A 16,740-nucleotide genomic window follows, 5' to 3' on the forward strand; every position below is an offset into this window, starting at 1 on the left:
TGAATAGTTAGTAAATATCATGAATTTTTTTTAGATGATGTATTAAGGACTAATTTAAATATATTTTGGTAAGCATCATATACATACTAAGCATCATATACATACCACATAAAATGGTAAATACATGTTGTATGCCACAAATGAAGATAAATTGTCAGCTACACTCTATTTGTTATATCAACCTTCATAATTTCAGATGTTTAAACATTTTCCATAATCTTGTGAGAGGTGTACTTTTTCTTTTCTAGGACTGTTGCATTCATGATTCTTGCAGGGATTGCACCTTCGCAAGTTGTTCCCAAGCCTTTGTAAAAGCTTAGATGCCCTCCCATTTAAGAATCTCTTTCATTATTGAAAGGACACTCGTCTTAAGATCCCTTGAAGATACCGAAAGGACTATCTTCACGACAGAAGCAGGGTATAAATGCAAGCGTAATACCTTTCATTAAGCTTGTTCTCTTTTGAAGTAATTCCAATGATTTAGCGTACAGAAAATAAGTGGAACTTAATAAATATATAGAGCATAAGACAATAAGTTCAATAGAATAAAAAACTTACACCCTCCGTTCCCCCCAAGAAATAACTCCTATATGGTCCTTCTGCACAAACCAAAACATAAAAATTCACTCCCGACAACAAAACTGCTCCAAGCTCGTAAAAATATATTGTTGAAAATCACCAACAGAATAACATGAAAATTAACAAACCCGCAGCATAGCCCTTATTGGTGATATATGTAAATCTAATGCAATAATTAAATAAATAAATAAATATATATATATATATATATATCAAGGTAAGTGCATCCAACTATTACATTTTCTTCTAAGTTTCTTTTTTTGAACAAGCCAAAATGAATAATTTATTAAGAGAGCCACCAAACTGGTACAAGGTGTGCTAATTGGGAAAATCGAACGGGTCGCGATTAGGTTTTGCTTACCCCGCTCCAAACTCTCCATTCTTTCCTGCCTCCACCCCAAAACCCAAAAGGTATAGATTTACCTCCGTTTCCTCCCCGTTAGATTTTTCCCGCCCCACTCTCGACATGCTTATGAAATTCTATAAAAAATATAATTTGCATAGAATGAAAAATACAATTTTAAATAGTAACCATAACATATTTTTACATTGTACATGACAACATAAAATTCAATTCAACAATAACATAAAATCACATCCAATAATTTCATGTTTTAATATATGTAATGATATTTTTATAAATTAATTATTAACAAAACGAATTCAGATCAAATATTAATAATCTCAATTCCAATCTTTGTCAATTCCAATTTTCTCATTGGGACAAGTATGTGGCAGACCCACGGGTTTAAATCCCATTGTCATGCCTAAAAAATAGTACAAACAAAAAACACCAAAACAACAAAATTGCTACATCACCCAAATAATAACAACACCTAAAATTAACACAGATATACCCCCAACTACAGATTCATCACAAACCCGCCTATAACACAAATGAAGTATATGCATAGAGACAGTTTGTCTTTAATCCTGAAACTTGAATATGCTCCACCATGCTAGCTACCAGAGAAACTGAGATGAAGTCCGGTAGAAAAATTCCAAAATTGCAAATATCTCTGTTAGACAAGCTGTTGTAGATGTGATCATTGTTGATGGTTGGAAATGTTTATATAGAGGATTTATTCCAATATTTTTGAGCTTATCATCTTGGCATGGGGAACGACAACAATCCTCACGTATGAACAATTGAGTAAGAAGTCTTGCTCTCTAATTTCATTGTTTGTGTTTACAATCTATTTGTTTATTCTAGTTTGTTGTATTTAAATATTGAAATAACTATTTAACTTTTATCAACACTAATAATCCTTCTTCTATTTATTTATTGATTTTATATTGCCACCATCCTAATTCTTTTAATACCGTATACTTTATTTTATTTTTACTTTCTAAATTATGTGGAATGTTTTGTTACATTATATTGTATAAATACTCTTCATACCATTAATTTATAATAATTGAAAAACATGTTACATAAATAAGAAATTTGCGATAAGTTTTATTGAGATTCTTGCGGGCCTCGTATAATATAATTATGGGTTGTCTCCAATAATATATTCAATGAAGCTTTGATCAACCATCTAGAGGATTGCTAATGGGCATGAAATTAGGTTTTAATCACAAATCAGGTCATATGCGGGTGGTTATGACATCATTTTTTCTTACTTGAATGATATCCAAAAATAAATAACAGCAGGGTATGAAGTTAAGCAAGGTTGTGAAATATACGAGAACAAACCCACATGTAGACAACTTAGTGGTATATTAGACTACAATTTAGATATTGTGTCCCCTATAGAATATGGTTTTCTTATTAAAGACAAAAACATCATACTAACTACACATATTGCAATGATATTGTTGGAGAAATTGTAATTGTAATGAGTTTCCAATGACACTGATTATTTTTATTATTATATATGGAGAATGAGTATCTATGTTGGTAGAAAATAGAAAATAGAAAATGTTAAATTAACACTCATTTTCATAAAAATCCATCAAGATTATAAATGTATGACTTAGCATTTTTAGTAGTGTTAATTAATTTATTTGTCGAACACAACTTATACATTGTTTAAGAGACATGATTTCATTACCGGTGATATGTAGATATGAAAAAAATGATAAAAATTGGTATTCCAACGAGAACCATTATAATAATCTTATTTTATTTTACTTATCTCTTATTTTACGTAATTCACGTTACATTGTAACTGAGATCTATTATTTGCTTTTGAGTTTTTTTTCTTCCACCAAATTATATTTTGATGGTAGAAAAATACATCACTTTTTCCAATTAATATTTATATATTTTGTACTACATCCATTTTTAATCATCATACAGTCACAACATTTTGACTTTTTAATTTTGATGAAATTTGCTAGCATGATTACGAGCACAGTTACCTTTCTATTGTTGTGTCTACAGTCCATTACTTATGTTGTTGTCAGTACATTTTAAAACCATGGGAGATATTTATTGTCTCAAACAAATTATTCTCACTCAATCATATTTTCTATTTGAGTTTTGTATCTGGTCCATTTAATCCCATCCACATTTACTTAGTCATTAAAAACACTCATACTTTTATTGGATTTGTAAATGACTCTATTGGAAGAAAAAAAATCTAAGGTGCTTCTCATACTGAACAACTCTAGTGTTTTGCAATCCCATCCACATTTACTTAGTCATGAAATTAAGGGAGGTTGTGAAATATGGAAGAACTGACCTTATTACAATATAAAATAAATTATTTATTTATTACGAATCTTAATTATAATATTTATATTTTATTTGCATAAAAGTAAATATTTATTACATTGCACATGTTAAAATATTAATTATTTTGATTTTTGTTTCTTTTATAAAGTTTTAGTTTTTTTTTTAAAATGCTAAACTTTCTTCTAAAATTGTAATAAATAATAGTAAAAAAATAAAAATTATGTATTTAAAAATTTGGTACACAACCAAAAACTTGAATACTTGATCAACAATCATCAAATCCAAAATAAAATTAAACATCTCAGAAAAAAAAGAAGCTGAAATCAGGGTTTTCGTTTTGGGCTCATTTGGGAATTGGATTAGACCCACTTCACCTGGCTATATTAAATTTCACACTCTCTGTTTCTTCTGAAACCCAAAAAATTCCAAAGCCTTTTTTCAGGTACGCTCTCTCTCTCTGGTTTCTCAGCAAAGAATTTTTCTTCGTGGGGTTAGTGATAAAAGGGGTGTTAAGGTTAGGGCATTGTGGGGTTTATGCCTTTTTCTCCTTCTCTTGTTTGCCGGGTTAGATTTTTGGGGTGTTAGGGTTTCGTGGCTTGATTTTTGGTTGTGCTGTATGAAATAGGTTTGATTTCGAAAGCGATTTTGAGGGAAGAAGAGGATGAGGCCGATTTTTGCTGGGAACTTGGAGTATGATACTCGTCAATCAGAGCTCGAACGCTTGTTCGCAAAGTATGGAAGGATTGACCGCGTGGACATGAAATCTGGTAAAACCCTAGGCGTTTGTGTGTTCTAATTGCAATCAGAATGTTTTGATGGGAATTTACATGTTTAATATTTTTTAACTAGTTTCTCTTGCCTTGTGATGAAGTTTGAGTATGTTTTTATTATATTTATTGATTTTTTTTTGTGTGTAGAAAACCCTACCTTGTCATCCCGTTCTGAATCTTGTTTTCGTTGTTTTTCTTTGGCATGTTCGAATGATCCATTGTCAAACCGGTTTAATGTTTCCCATACTGTCATTCAGTGATTGTGTGAAGTTATTGTGTCACTTGGAGCTGGTTTGGTAAATGGGTTAATTAAGCACTTATTGAATGCAAGTGCTTATGTATAAATTGGTTTTTATAATCAAAGAAACTAAGGTAAAAGTTGTAAGCTGTTTCATAAGCTATGATAGAGAGCTAACTAAAGTAAGCTAGAAACACATTATGAACTGATCGTAGCGTATTTTCATTAGCTCTCCTAAACAATTACACAAGTGCTTATGTCATTACTCCTTAGAAAAGTTCAAACATAAGTAAACAGTATTTTGTAGTTGAATAAGATTATAAGATGTTCATCTAAAAGCTATGATTTGGAATTTGGATGTCAACATATGGCTGCTTTTGTGGCTTTAATGTCTAGTTCCTGTGTCCTGGTGGGAAATAAATGGAAGCCACAATTGCAATGCCTTCCGAAAGAAAATCCTTTGGTTTTTAAGTGTTTCTTTTGGCGCAGGAACTTCTACTAAGGGAAAATATGCTGAGCTTCTGTCTTGGCTTGCCAACCTCTCTGCAAATTTTTTTTTGGAAGGATAACTTCCTGCTTGTCTGCTCTCCTTCTACTCACTGATCTGCATTTTCACATCTGATCATTCGTCACTCACCTCACCATCTCCCAACATTGACATTTCCATCAGAATGTTGTTAGTGGGATCATCAATCAATTTATTAAGCCATGCCTAGCTTCACTGAAAATAGGGGATCAATGAAATTCTGTCAAGTCATGCCATTCTATTTCTGAAATCACTTGTGCTGTCTGAATGGAGAAGCATGCTTGGCAGTCTCAGATCTGAATTTTGGATTTAAACCTTTAATTGCAATCATGATTTTGTTCCTCATTCAACGCCTCTACAGCTTCATGTGCATCAGCCCTCACTTATATTCAGGTGTTGTATTCCTTTGTTCCTGATAGGGAAAATGATTTCCTGATTTGGCTGATGTACTTCTGGTGAGGAATAACATGCTGATGTCTTTCATAATCATTTATGCCTCTAATACTAGTTATGTTACAGGTTTTGCTTTTGTCTATTATGAGGATGAGCGTGATGCAGAAGAAGCAATTCGTGCACTTGACAATGTTCCATTTGGTCATGAAAAGCGAAGGCTATCAGTGGAGTGGGCTAGGGTATGATAGTATTTTCATGATCATGTTTTAGTTTTGTTTACTTATTGATGAGATCATTAAAGTATAACAGTGTCCTACCTGAATTTAATGAGATATTTCTGTTTTTTTTTTTTGCAGGGTGAACGTGGACGTCATCATGATGGATCAAAGGCAAATCAGAAGCCAACAAAAACCCTGTTTGTGATTAACTTTGACCCAATCCGTACTAGAGTTCGTGATATAGAAAAACACTTTGAACCTTATGGGAATGTTCTTCACGTTCGAATTCGGCGGAACTTTGCATTTGTGCAGTTTGAAACACAAGAAGATGCTACCAAAGCTTTAGAGTGTACAAATATGAGGTAAGCGGTGACATTATATTGTCTTATGGTAAAATTCTTTATGTTTTTTTTTACTATATAAAAATAATGAATTTCTGGTTTCATTAAACTTGCAGTAAGATCCTGGACAGGGTGGTATCTGTGGAGTATGCTCTGAGGGATGATGGTGAGAGGGGTGACAATTATGACAGTCCTAGAAGAAGAGGGGGTTATGAGAGATCACCCAGTCCTTATCACAGGCGACCAAGTCCTGACTATGGTCGTCCACGCAGCCCTGTCTATGATAGGTACAATGGTGGTGGACCAGACATGCGGAGGAGTCCTGATTATGGCAGGCACAGGAGTCCTGACTATGGCAGGCGCAGGAGTCCTGATTATGGGAAGCCCAGGAGTCCTGAATACGGTAGATATCGCAGGTATTGTATTTATAGTCAATTTAATAATCTTCTGCAACTGTTCACCCCCTCCCCCCTTTCTCGGAGCTTATTTATTCTGTTATTTATCTGCAGCTGTTCACGTTCGCCGGTGCGAAGGTCGAGAACATAGGTGATTTCTGGTTTTAGGGTAAGAAGCAATGCTCCAGTGGCTGTTACTTTCTAGTTGTTAGAATAGCAAGTGGTACATTATTTAGTAAGGGTTACTTCTCAGTTTAATGTGGTTTGCGTATAGGACCTAAATATGAGACCCTGTTTAGTGTTTGAATTGATGCATATTTTTGCAATGACATCGTGCTTTGCTACAACTGAATATTTTTTTATACACTAGTACCGACACTATTGTGAATGAGTGCGCTCGCTCTTCCCAGTTAGTTTGTAATCAACTGTGCACCAAAGAGTAGTAGTACCGACACTAGTACATTTGTTTTCCTAGCGGCAGTTTAAGATAAGATTTTAACGGTTGGGGTTGCTTTGCCTTCACGAGATAAAATTTCTTGTGCGTGTATGTGTAACTCTGTACTTTGGCATGTTTATGTGTGCATATTTTTGTTATCAATCAACTCTAAAAACAAAGTTCATAAAAAAAGTTTATATTATTTAAGGGCTATTTTTTTTTAAAGCAATCACATTGAGTTTTTTATTTGCTTTATGTGGGATACAATTAAGTTTTAGGGGAGAGCATGAATAATGGTGAAATTATATCCCACTCGGCAAGTGTTAAAATATGATCAATGTTGCCGAGAAAATTTTCGACTCGGCAAGTGTTAAAATATGATCAATGTTGCAGAGAAAATTTTCGCACAATTAGCCAAACATTATGAAGAAGATTTGGGGGTCACTTGGAAAAGACAAAGTAGTTGAGACGACTTACATATCTTGGAGTAAATAACAATGTTTTCCTAAAAATATTTGATAGCTGATAATAATATTTTATCATTAAGTTATCATAATCAATGAATAAAATTGTGTGTTTGGAAATGCGTCCCGTTTGATGTGTACACAAACAAACACCAACCCTGTGTATGGTTTGGCTTTTGGATGTCTTTGATTCGCTTCTATATTAACGCTTCAATTTGTTATTTCTGCGTCTTTCTGTATATTGGATGTGAAAATTTAGCAATACGTGCGCTATTGAAGATAAATCAAGCACACAATAAGTCTTGTTTCGCTAGGATCGACGACTGGCATTAGCTACAGTAAAAAAGCCAATTCGAAAAATCGTATAAAACATGAATAAACTAATTAATTTAAATGTTCAGTTAAAGAATTTTTTATATAAAGTTTTCATTAAGTAAATCAAATTAAGGAGCTTTCTTTTTTTCTTCATAATTTAAAAATTATATGATACTTTGTTAAATAAATTTATTTTAATGTACAAAATATTTTTTAAATGAGAATAAATGTTTATTATTGTAATTCACTTGAGTTGGTCAAGTAAAAGATTCAAATATTTTATGAGATTAGAATTTTATTGTTGTCGTTACTATATATACAAAATTATCTACATATCAACACATAATTTAAGTAAAGTAAGTGTTCAAATCTTATTTCTCAAAGATTTTGATCAATGGATATGAGCGGACATTTGAAGATAAAATTATCTACAGTCGTTGATTAAAAAATTCAACAGATGAAATTGTAATAAATTTTAAAATTTATTGTATAAGTATATGATTTTTTATTGTAATCTCCATACTTAGTTTTTTTAATTTATAATTATGTGTTGTATTTTATCTTCTATAATGCACTTCCTCTCATTAGAGAAAATGGATAATAATGACGATGATAACGAGATCATGATGATTCCTGTTAATAACGAAAACCAACCAACGGTCATTGAAATTGAAACAACCAAAATTGGTTTGAAACACCAAAACAAAATAACAAAAACCATCCATCATTCTTTTAACTTTTATCCTTTTATACTTAACCACTGAATGATGAATCTGAGTTGGAATTTGTGGCTGAAAGTTAACGCAACTCCGTGCTCTTTAATTCTGATGTCCGCATCTTCTACATCAAATTATCAAAATTATTTTCCTCCGGATTGTCTTTTATTGACTTTTGGTTCTTAGGAAAAAGACTGACTTAATCATTTCATCAATAACTATATTGATTGGCTCTTATATGTCTGATGGAGATGAAATCATCAAAATGATATTAGAATTTACAATTGAGGAAAATTGCAAGAAAAACAATCAATAAAATAGTACGCACATGTGTACTGATAGTATAAAAATTAATTAAAAACTATCATATAATAAATTTGTTAATAATTATTTTAAAAGTCATGTTAATCATAATTTTTAATTGATTGACAAAATAAACTTGTATACTAATCGTGTGTATCTATTAAACTAAAAAAACCTTAATTGGATTTGGCTCTTATATAATCCTATTCATTTGACAAAAAAGATAAATACATCACACAAATATCAAAGTAACAAAAGAAATTGATTTGATTAACAAGCCAAGACCCATTAGGACAAAGATGAGTTTCATCAATTATAGCAACTTAAAACTGACAAGATTTATTAAATACATATATCATAACTTACAATTGGTTACAAAAGGGGACCAATTATCTCTAAGATGAGGACTTGCTAAGCTCTTCATCAATTGCCTTCTCCAGCCATGACTCAGCATCTTCCATCATTCCAGGGCTAAGCCTCACCATGAGGATGCAAAATTCAGTTTCATTAAGCTTTCCATCTCCATCAAGATCACCTTGTCTAACCATAGCCTCTGCATCCTCCTTGCTCATCCCTTCCATGCCCAGAAGAGCTGAATTTGTCCTTAGACTCTCGCTCGTGATCAAACCAGTTTCCGGGTCCGATAGAAGCTTGAAACCTCCACATAGTTCAGAGACAAAGGACTCCACATCCAGCTTTTCTGCCATCACTGGCAGCAAGTCCTCAAACTCTGTTTCCATGGTGTTTTGCCTCATGCTATGGTTGCTTTCCATTTTAATACCAACCTTCCTTTGTGAACGTTGGAAAGAAAGGTGGAAGGGGAAAGCGACTTTTGAAGACTTTATATTATTCAGAAATCAAGACCGAATGAGAATTCGTTAGGACAATGGCCTTTTATAGGGATGCAAAAGTTCTTCCTTTTTTGGAATAACTCTCTCTTCTAGTGAGAAATTATTGTATAAGTTGAAACTTAAAGTGTTCTTGGTTTCAATCAATTTTTACCTGACGTATACTTAAGTTTTTTAATTTACAAAAAATAGCTAATAAAATTTGGCTACTTGTCACCTAGAAATTAACCATAATCATGTAAAGTAGTGCCAAAAATCACACAGTCAACTTTTTCAATTTTTAAAAAAGAGTTAATAAAATTTGGTTGTGGCAAAAATTAGTCGGAATCATAAACATGTGATACTAAAACATACAATAATTTTACTTACACAGTGATATTGGACTATACAGTAATTTACTTCATGATGTCAAATTAGCAAGATTGTATTTGTGATCTCAACCGTATGTTTGGAAGCTGTATTCTTGATAGGCTTTACCCATTGATTTGTTTTTTCTAATTAAATAATCAATCAAGTAATAATATTAGATTGGACTAAGTATTTATTTGGGGAGCTATAATGACTTAGAGTCTTCCTAATAACTGTTTACTCCTAAGTGTAACTTACTTTAATTACCTACGCGTAACTTACTCGTCACAACCAACCAACCTATGATGCCTAATTTTTTATGTTACAGTTACACCACTTTCATGCATAGGTACACAAAATAAAAATTAGGGGCATGTTCTAAACATAAAATAAAAATATGGTGAGATTTTAATTAATTAAGAAAGAGTAATGATGTACACAAAAGAAAACCAAGTCTTTGTGATGAGGTTCACGAGAGAAAACTAAGTGTCACCAATAATATTTAAGTTGGATTGGAGAGGTGGGAATTGCACTAAGTCAAGGAATTCAGTAATCTAGGAAGACGGTATTGTTTGTCACAAGTAGATGTATTCCTGTGCCATTGATTTTTATTTCATTTTCATTTTCATGAGTTTAATATATATCCTTATATTTAGGAAGGTTTCTAGGAAGGTGCCTTTGGTGGGAACAGAAGGATATTCTAGCTAAAACGTAATCTTCATTGGCAGGAACTGTTCCATAGTTTGGCTTCCATGAAGCTTCCTCTACTACTTAACTTATATGTTCTATTTATCGAATTTTGGTATTCTGTCGTGTTCTCAATCAATCATATATGTGACAAGTGCCATAATAATTTATTTGTTGTTAAACCACGCCAAGATTGCAACCTTTCCACATGGGGCATCATTCTCAATCGCAAGATATTTGTTTTTTATTTCTTTTCTGAAATAGCAAATCATATATATCACAACACCTACTGTTACCTTGGTTTCGTTTATATTTTATATTTTTTCCTTTACTTTTTTATTTGACAGATTGATCCAATATTGCACTTTTTTTACGTGTTTCACAACTCTATCAACCAAAGATAGATCATTGTTTTTTTGGTGAGTGAATAATGATATTTTTAATCCGCAAAACTGATCTCTTAAAAATGTAAAAAGCATCGAAATATACTTCATATTGACTAACAAAAACATATATCTTGTAGCAATTTTTTTAAACATGTATTAGAAATTATTCATGTCTAGATCTTGGAGATTCTAAAGCCAAAAGTTCTAGGGCTCTCAACAAAATCATAAAGTCCGTGTGAACCTAAAATGACAAAGACATGCCACTCTTATTTATTTGATGTAATTGAGTCAAAAGTTTGAGGCCAAATCATCTTAAGTTGAGAAATGTCATTAGACCTATAGATAAAATACTTGATTCGATTGTTCACAATCCCTCAATTGTTAAGCCTGAAAGGTGTGGATGATCTAATGCTCAATCGACCTATTCAACCAAATGGTTTACAACCCCTTAAGCATTGAACTTGAAAGGTATAGGCGCTTATTATTCTTGCTTGTTATATTCAATCAACCTACCTAGCCAAACGGTCCACAAGCTCTTAAGCATTGAGCTTGAAAGTTTTTATTCTTATTCTGCTTGGTCAACCTACTAGACCACCGAACAGTCCACAACCGCTAAAGTGGCGTGGGTGCTTATTATGCTTGGTTTACCTCCTATGTTGAGTTTATGGGATTTAATTATCTATAAACTATGTTGAATTTAGTTGATTTTAAATTTTAAACATAGATATTAGATATAATGAATACTTAGGGAAGAAAAAATGATTTTGTCGATGTAAAAAAGACAATTAAGGAAATTAATAAGTTTCTTGAAATGGCGTTGTCATTGATGACGAGGATGGCATTATATTTCCACCTAAGAAAACAAGAAAGATAGAAATGTTTGATTTTTAATTAGATAAGATATTGCTCAAGTTGTTATAGGCTACTTCCGATTTTGAATGATTGACGAAGACGCGAGTATCGTACCATCATGCAAACTAAAGCACATGCACTCTTCAATTTAAGCATGAGAATATTGCTTCTTATTTTATCCTTACTTCCTTAGTAATGCCAACTTGGCCTTATGTGTGAAAACTCAAAAGTTCAAATTAAAAAAAAAATCATGATTTACCTTTTATCTTTATCATAATCGTTATTAATAATATAAAAAACAGTAAGATATTTTTTTTAATATACCTTATTATTGAGCCACATTCACGTGAGATTGATTAAACAGGAAATACGATTCACGTTTATTAATTAGACATTAAAAAGTGCGCTGGGAGGATATCTATGTTAAATGCCCAACTATGCTTTAAATATAATTGTCTCCATCAAAAAATATTTATGGAAAAATAAAATTTAAAGTGTAATAATATTCTTCTTACTAACATATATATACAAAAAAAACAAAACAAGATAAGGAATGGATGGCTAGAAATAATTTAATTTATGATAAGACCTACAACTTTTTTCACAATTATCATATGTTCTTAAGATTTTAATAGTTATACACTGAAAATGTAAAACACTTTTTTATATTTTCATTTAATCATAAATTTTTATTTAAATTATTTTAAGATAATTATTTTAAAAATTAATAAATTTATTATATATAATAAGTTGTGATTAGATGGCTATATAAATCTTTTTATATTGTTAGTGCATAATTATTTTTCTCTGTTTTGAATGATATACAAAGTTCTGTAAGTTGCATTTTTAGGTAAATGGTAATTGTATCACACCATTTTATAAGAGTAAAAAGTGCCAATATTACCAACCTGCTTGCTCAAAGTGCTAGTCAAAAATCAAAATAGCAACTTTGACCGAATCAGATTGCAGCTAAAATTGTTGTTCAAAATAGCATTTTCATTTGCCTTTTCTGCTCCGATTTAAGAAGAGCTTGGCTACTTGTTTCGTGAATGTTTTTTATGCTTCAAAAACATTAAATGTATTTGTTTTTTTTCATTTATAAAGTATTAAAAGGATTTATAGAAAGATATAATTTCACTGGCATAATAATAGTGAGAAAGTGCCAAAAATACCAAAACACTGATTATTGATTAAAAATTTACAATAGATATTTAAAACATGCAAGATAAACTAACTAGACAAGCATTACAACAGAGAGGACATAATATGTTTCTGAAACCAGAAAAATATGGGCTTTCTTGACTCAATTAAGAAGAACTTAATTAGTCACTTAAATTAATCCACTCTTCTGCAAAAGCAATAGATAAATATTGCAATCCTAGCAAATGCTAAGCTCCATTAGTTGAATATGGTTATTGTCTGTTGGATCAGCTTTAGACTATTCAATATTATTATAAATTAAACTTTGGAAAATTATTAGGAACATGTTCGTATATGTTGGCATAATTAATAGTATTTTTCAAACATCAACATGTTTGTTGTCTTGTTAAGAACTTCAACAGATTGAGTTGGCTCTCAGGTTTAGTTTAATATTCTAATATTCTTTGATACACCACACATTGTGGAGTTTAATTTCAAAAGAAGAACCCCTTAGAATTTGGATTGTTCATCAGCATAAACGTATCTGTGTAGATACAACCAACCTGCTTATGAGGCAGAAAAGTGGCAAGAGGGAAAATTAAATAAAAGTGATGAAGAGGAGAATGGTGAGAAGAATAAGTGATGTAGTGTGGAAAGTGAATCAAAACTATAGATAGTTTGTGTAAAAAAGGGTGGAGGAAGAGTAATTGAAACTTTACTACTAATTAATGATTATGGTTAAACGTATTTTTTAGGTTTTTTTTTTAGTTTTTTAATCTTAATTTTGATTTTGTATAAAGGTTTCGTCATTTTACATCTATATATAATTTCAAACTTAAATATAGTCCTACCAAAATATTATTTTTTAGGACTTTTGAAACTATTAGAGATTCAAAATCAAACTTTTAAAGAATATAGAGACAAAAACTAAAATTAAAAAACATAGGAATTAGTAATTTATTAAAACCAAATCATTAAAACAGATTTTGTGAGAAAATTTCAAAATAATGATGAATTGACAACTATGTAGTGGATGACCATTGAGTAGTCAGAAGTTGTGTATATTTGAATTGGCTTACCATATTATTGAAGACGAAAATTATAACAATATTAATCGACTTTTTCTTTGTCTCTTTACAGGTTTAGGCAGAGTTTTTTTTTGCTTCCATCATGGATTTGGTTCTTGTCACACCATGATGTTTGTCACTTTTTTTTTTCCTTCTTATCTTTAACATGACTTCAGACTTTGTTGTTTGGGCGATTTGGTTTAGGTGATGTCAATCTATCCGAGCCAATTGATCCTAGCTTAGCCTTTGTTTTGCCTTCTAAAAAAAAATTGCATGCCTTTGAATTGGGTAACCATATTGAAGATGAAGATGATTATAGAGATACTAATCAAATGTTTTTTTTCCTACTATTATCTAGTTTTGTGAACGAGATTTTCGCTTGACCAAAAAACAAAATCAGTGTTTGCTTCAAATAAGTGCTGCAGTAGTTTAATTTTTTATCTAATATTTTTTTTTGTAAACTATTAAAAAGATTTGCAGAAGAAACTATAATAAAATATAACATTATTCATACAATAACTGTAACAACGTGCCAAACAGAAACAAAACACTGATTTTTTTTATTAAAAATCTACAAGAAATATTTAAAACATAAACTAAGATGTATGGTAGACAAGACATTTACAACAGGGAGAAAGGGATATGTTTCTGAATCTCAGACATTGGCTTTGTTTACTCATTTATTTGAGAATAACTTTGCCACTTAAATGATAAATCCATTAGATTATTCCACTCTTGTGCAAAAGCTATAGACAAATATTTCGATCCTTGCAAATGCTGAGCTCTATTAACTGAACTTAGTTATTGTTTGATTCATGTATGTTAGCATAATTAATAGTATTTTCAAGCAGTCTTGTCAAAAACTTCAACAGATTGAGTTGGTTCTATGGTTTAGGTTCACATTATAATATATTTTATGAATGTGATAATTAAAAACTTAATGATCAAAGTCTAAAGTGGAGCTGAACCAAAAAAAAAAGTCTAAGGTGGAATGTTATTTTTTTAATGTGTTATTAATATGAAATATTTATTACCGTTATTTATCTCTAATATCTATTAGAAAACATGATTGACTATTTTTATTGGAATATCCTTCCTCAATTATCTTTTTTATCACGAGACTCAAATTCAAAACATTATTTAAAAATCCATATTAAGTTTCATTGAGACCAACATGTTAGTCAATAGTATTACGTATGCTATTGAGCTAAGCATGAGTGAATCATTGTTTTACTCCTCATAAATGTAATGCAATGTAAAATTAGCTATTAAAATGTTAAAATAATCCCTAAAATTATAAATTTTAATATTCTGTTATCCTCAGTTAATTAATTTATAACAGTTCCACATCTCACGTCCACATTTGGTAATTAATAGATTTATTAATTTCAACTCAAAGGTCCAATGAAGTTAAATTTTAGTTTCATATCTTGCCAGGATTAGAATAAGAAATTCACTGTTGCATAAAGTACCAAAGCAGAGACACTGCCTGCACAAAAAGCTACAACTCTTTTTATGGAACTCTCCCACTAAAAAGTCACATTGTCACACAAATTAATAACTAAAAATAATGTAACAATATTATCTATTGGATTTGACATGCAGTTTATTATAATCCCAATTCTTAAAAGTTAGTACTTGTTTTAAATGTGTAACCATGGCATGGCATATAATCAGATTGGAGTGACCAAGCTTTCTGGCATTTCTAGTACAGTACAATTTGAACATATGTGGAATTACCAAGCTGAGGCTTTGGCGAGAAAAAAGGAAAATAAGCATCTCAATCTCTTCATTCACATTTGCAAAAACCTTGGCTGTTCTCAAGTAGCAGAGAAATGAAAATGGAGAAGCATAGGAGAGAAGGAAGGAGAGGAAGAACTGAAAGTTACTGAATGGAGAAAAGATGATGAATCAATTGTATTTCTACTCTTACTTTAGTTTATGTCAACATGGGGCTGTGTTTGGAAAACAATTACATTCAATGTAACACATTAACTTCAATGATACAAGAGAGTTGCTTCTCAGTTCACTGATTTGGAATGTGCAAACTTCCATTCAAAGACTTCCAAACCTTAATCCAAACACACTCAAGTCATGGATTTCAACTATCATTTTAGTGTGTTTGTTTTACACTCAAGACACACAATTTCTGTGAGAGGAAGCTTTGGCAAACGACCACGCCAAAGCAAACACAGCCTTAGTGTGTGACACATAGAAGCCAATATGACACTTAACATGTCACTAAGTGTCTCTTACATCGTTAATTAATTGAGAGTAGCAAAAAGAGTACTTTGATTAACACTTCACAATATTAGGAACTATTTTAATAATTTTAGGAACTAAAATGACATTACACTACAATTGTGAGGACTAAAATAGTGCTTCACTCACTAATCATACTGAAGATGAAGATGATTATAGAGATACTAACCACATGTTTTCCTTTAATTTTTTTCCTACTATTATCTAGTTTTGTGGGTTTGCTTCAAATAAATGCTGCAGGAGTTCTGTATTATGCATACCCCACAATTGGACACCAGTCTGAAGTGAACAGTTAAAAGAACTCTGACTCTGACAAATTCTGTCTTATTCAACTATTGACTTGTCATGCAAAAGCTTCAGCAGACAGCAATTTGTCAGTCTAAATAAACATCATCTTTCTGTAAGTACCTAGGAGCAATTTCAACTTGTTTACGAAATTCTTTAACTTAAAAGAATTAGTTCTTATGCATATTCATTGTTAGAGCATTGAAGTAATCCAAGTGGCAAATGTCAATTCTTATATAAAAATAATTGTATGATCCATTTTAAGTTTTTAACGATTACACCATTAGAGAGAAAACTGGTTAAAATTCTTAAATCTCATGTGACTTGATAAAACTCACCAAAAATGAGTTAAGCTACTCTACCATAGTTACACTATTTGAGATGCTCCAATAGCTTAAATTTGAATTAGTAGAATTCGAAACAGCAAAAGATGTGCCAAGCATCATTCATTTTACTTTGTCCTTTTAAAGGATATAAAATCAATTTAT

At 31.2% G+C, this 16,740-nt stretch overlaps 2 protein-coding genes across 5 annotated transcripts; one reads left to right on the forward strand and one right to left on the reverse strand.

Annotated features, from left to right (window-relative positions):
* Positions 1–3,585: 3,585 nt before the first annotated feature.
* LOC114418287 (serine/arginine-rich splicing factor RS31-like) lies at positions 3,586–6,564 on the forward strand. Of its 3 annotated transcripts, none has more exons than XM_028383556.1 (6): positions 3,586–3,704; positions 3,888–4,029; positions 5,316–5,428; positions 5,546–5,769; positions 5,865–6,164; positions 6,258–6,564. In XM_028383556.1, exons 2-6 carry the CDS (start codon positions 3,924–3,926, stop codon positions 6,292–6,294), a joined length of 780 nt encoding a protein of 259 aa, XP_028239357.1. In that variant the 5' UTR covers positions 3,586–3,704; positions 3,888–3,923; the 3' UTR covers positions 6,295–6,564. The 3 variants fall into 3 exon arrangements, with proteins under 3 accessions (XP_028239357.1, XP_028239358.1, XP_028239359.1); XM_028383557.1 differs by having other exon boundaries at positions 3,702–3,776; XM_028383558.1 differs by lacking the exon at positions 3,586–3,704 and adding an exon at positions 4,760–5,189 and having other exon boundaries at positions 3,891–4,029.
* Positions 6,565–7,998: 1,434 nt separating this feature from the next.
* LOC114418288 (calcium-binding protein KIC-like) lies at positions 7,999–9,259 on the reverse strand. Of its 2 annotated transcripts, none has more exons than XM_028383560.1 (2): positions 8,744–9,259; positions 7,999–8,195 (listed from the first exon to the last, which is right to left on the reverse strand). In XM_028383560.1, the coding sequence occupies exon 1, from the start codon at positions 9,148–9,150 to the stop codon at positions 8,773–8,775; it is 378 nt and encodes a 125-aa protein (XP_028239361.1). In that variant the 5' UTR covers positions 9,151–9,259; the 3' UTR covers positions 7,999–8,195; positions 8,744–8,772. The 2 variants fall into 2 exon arrangements, with proteins under 2 accessions (XP_028239361.1, XP_028239360.1); XM_028383559.1 differs by having other exon boundaries at positions 7,999–8,198; positions 8,744–9,258.
* Positions 9,260–16,740: the final 7,481 nt, after the last annotated feature.

Source organism: Glycine soja, chromosome 7 (assembly GCF_004193775.1).
Source record: "Glycine soja cultivar W05 chromosome 7, ASM419377v2, whole genome shotgun sequence".
NCBI classification, from domain to species: domain Eukaryota; kingdom Viridiplantae; phylum Streptophyta; class Magnoliopsida; order Fabales; family Fabaceae; genus Glycine; species Glycine soja.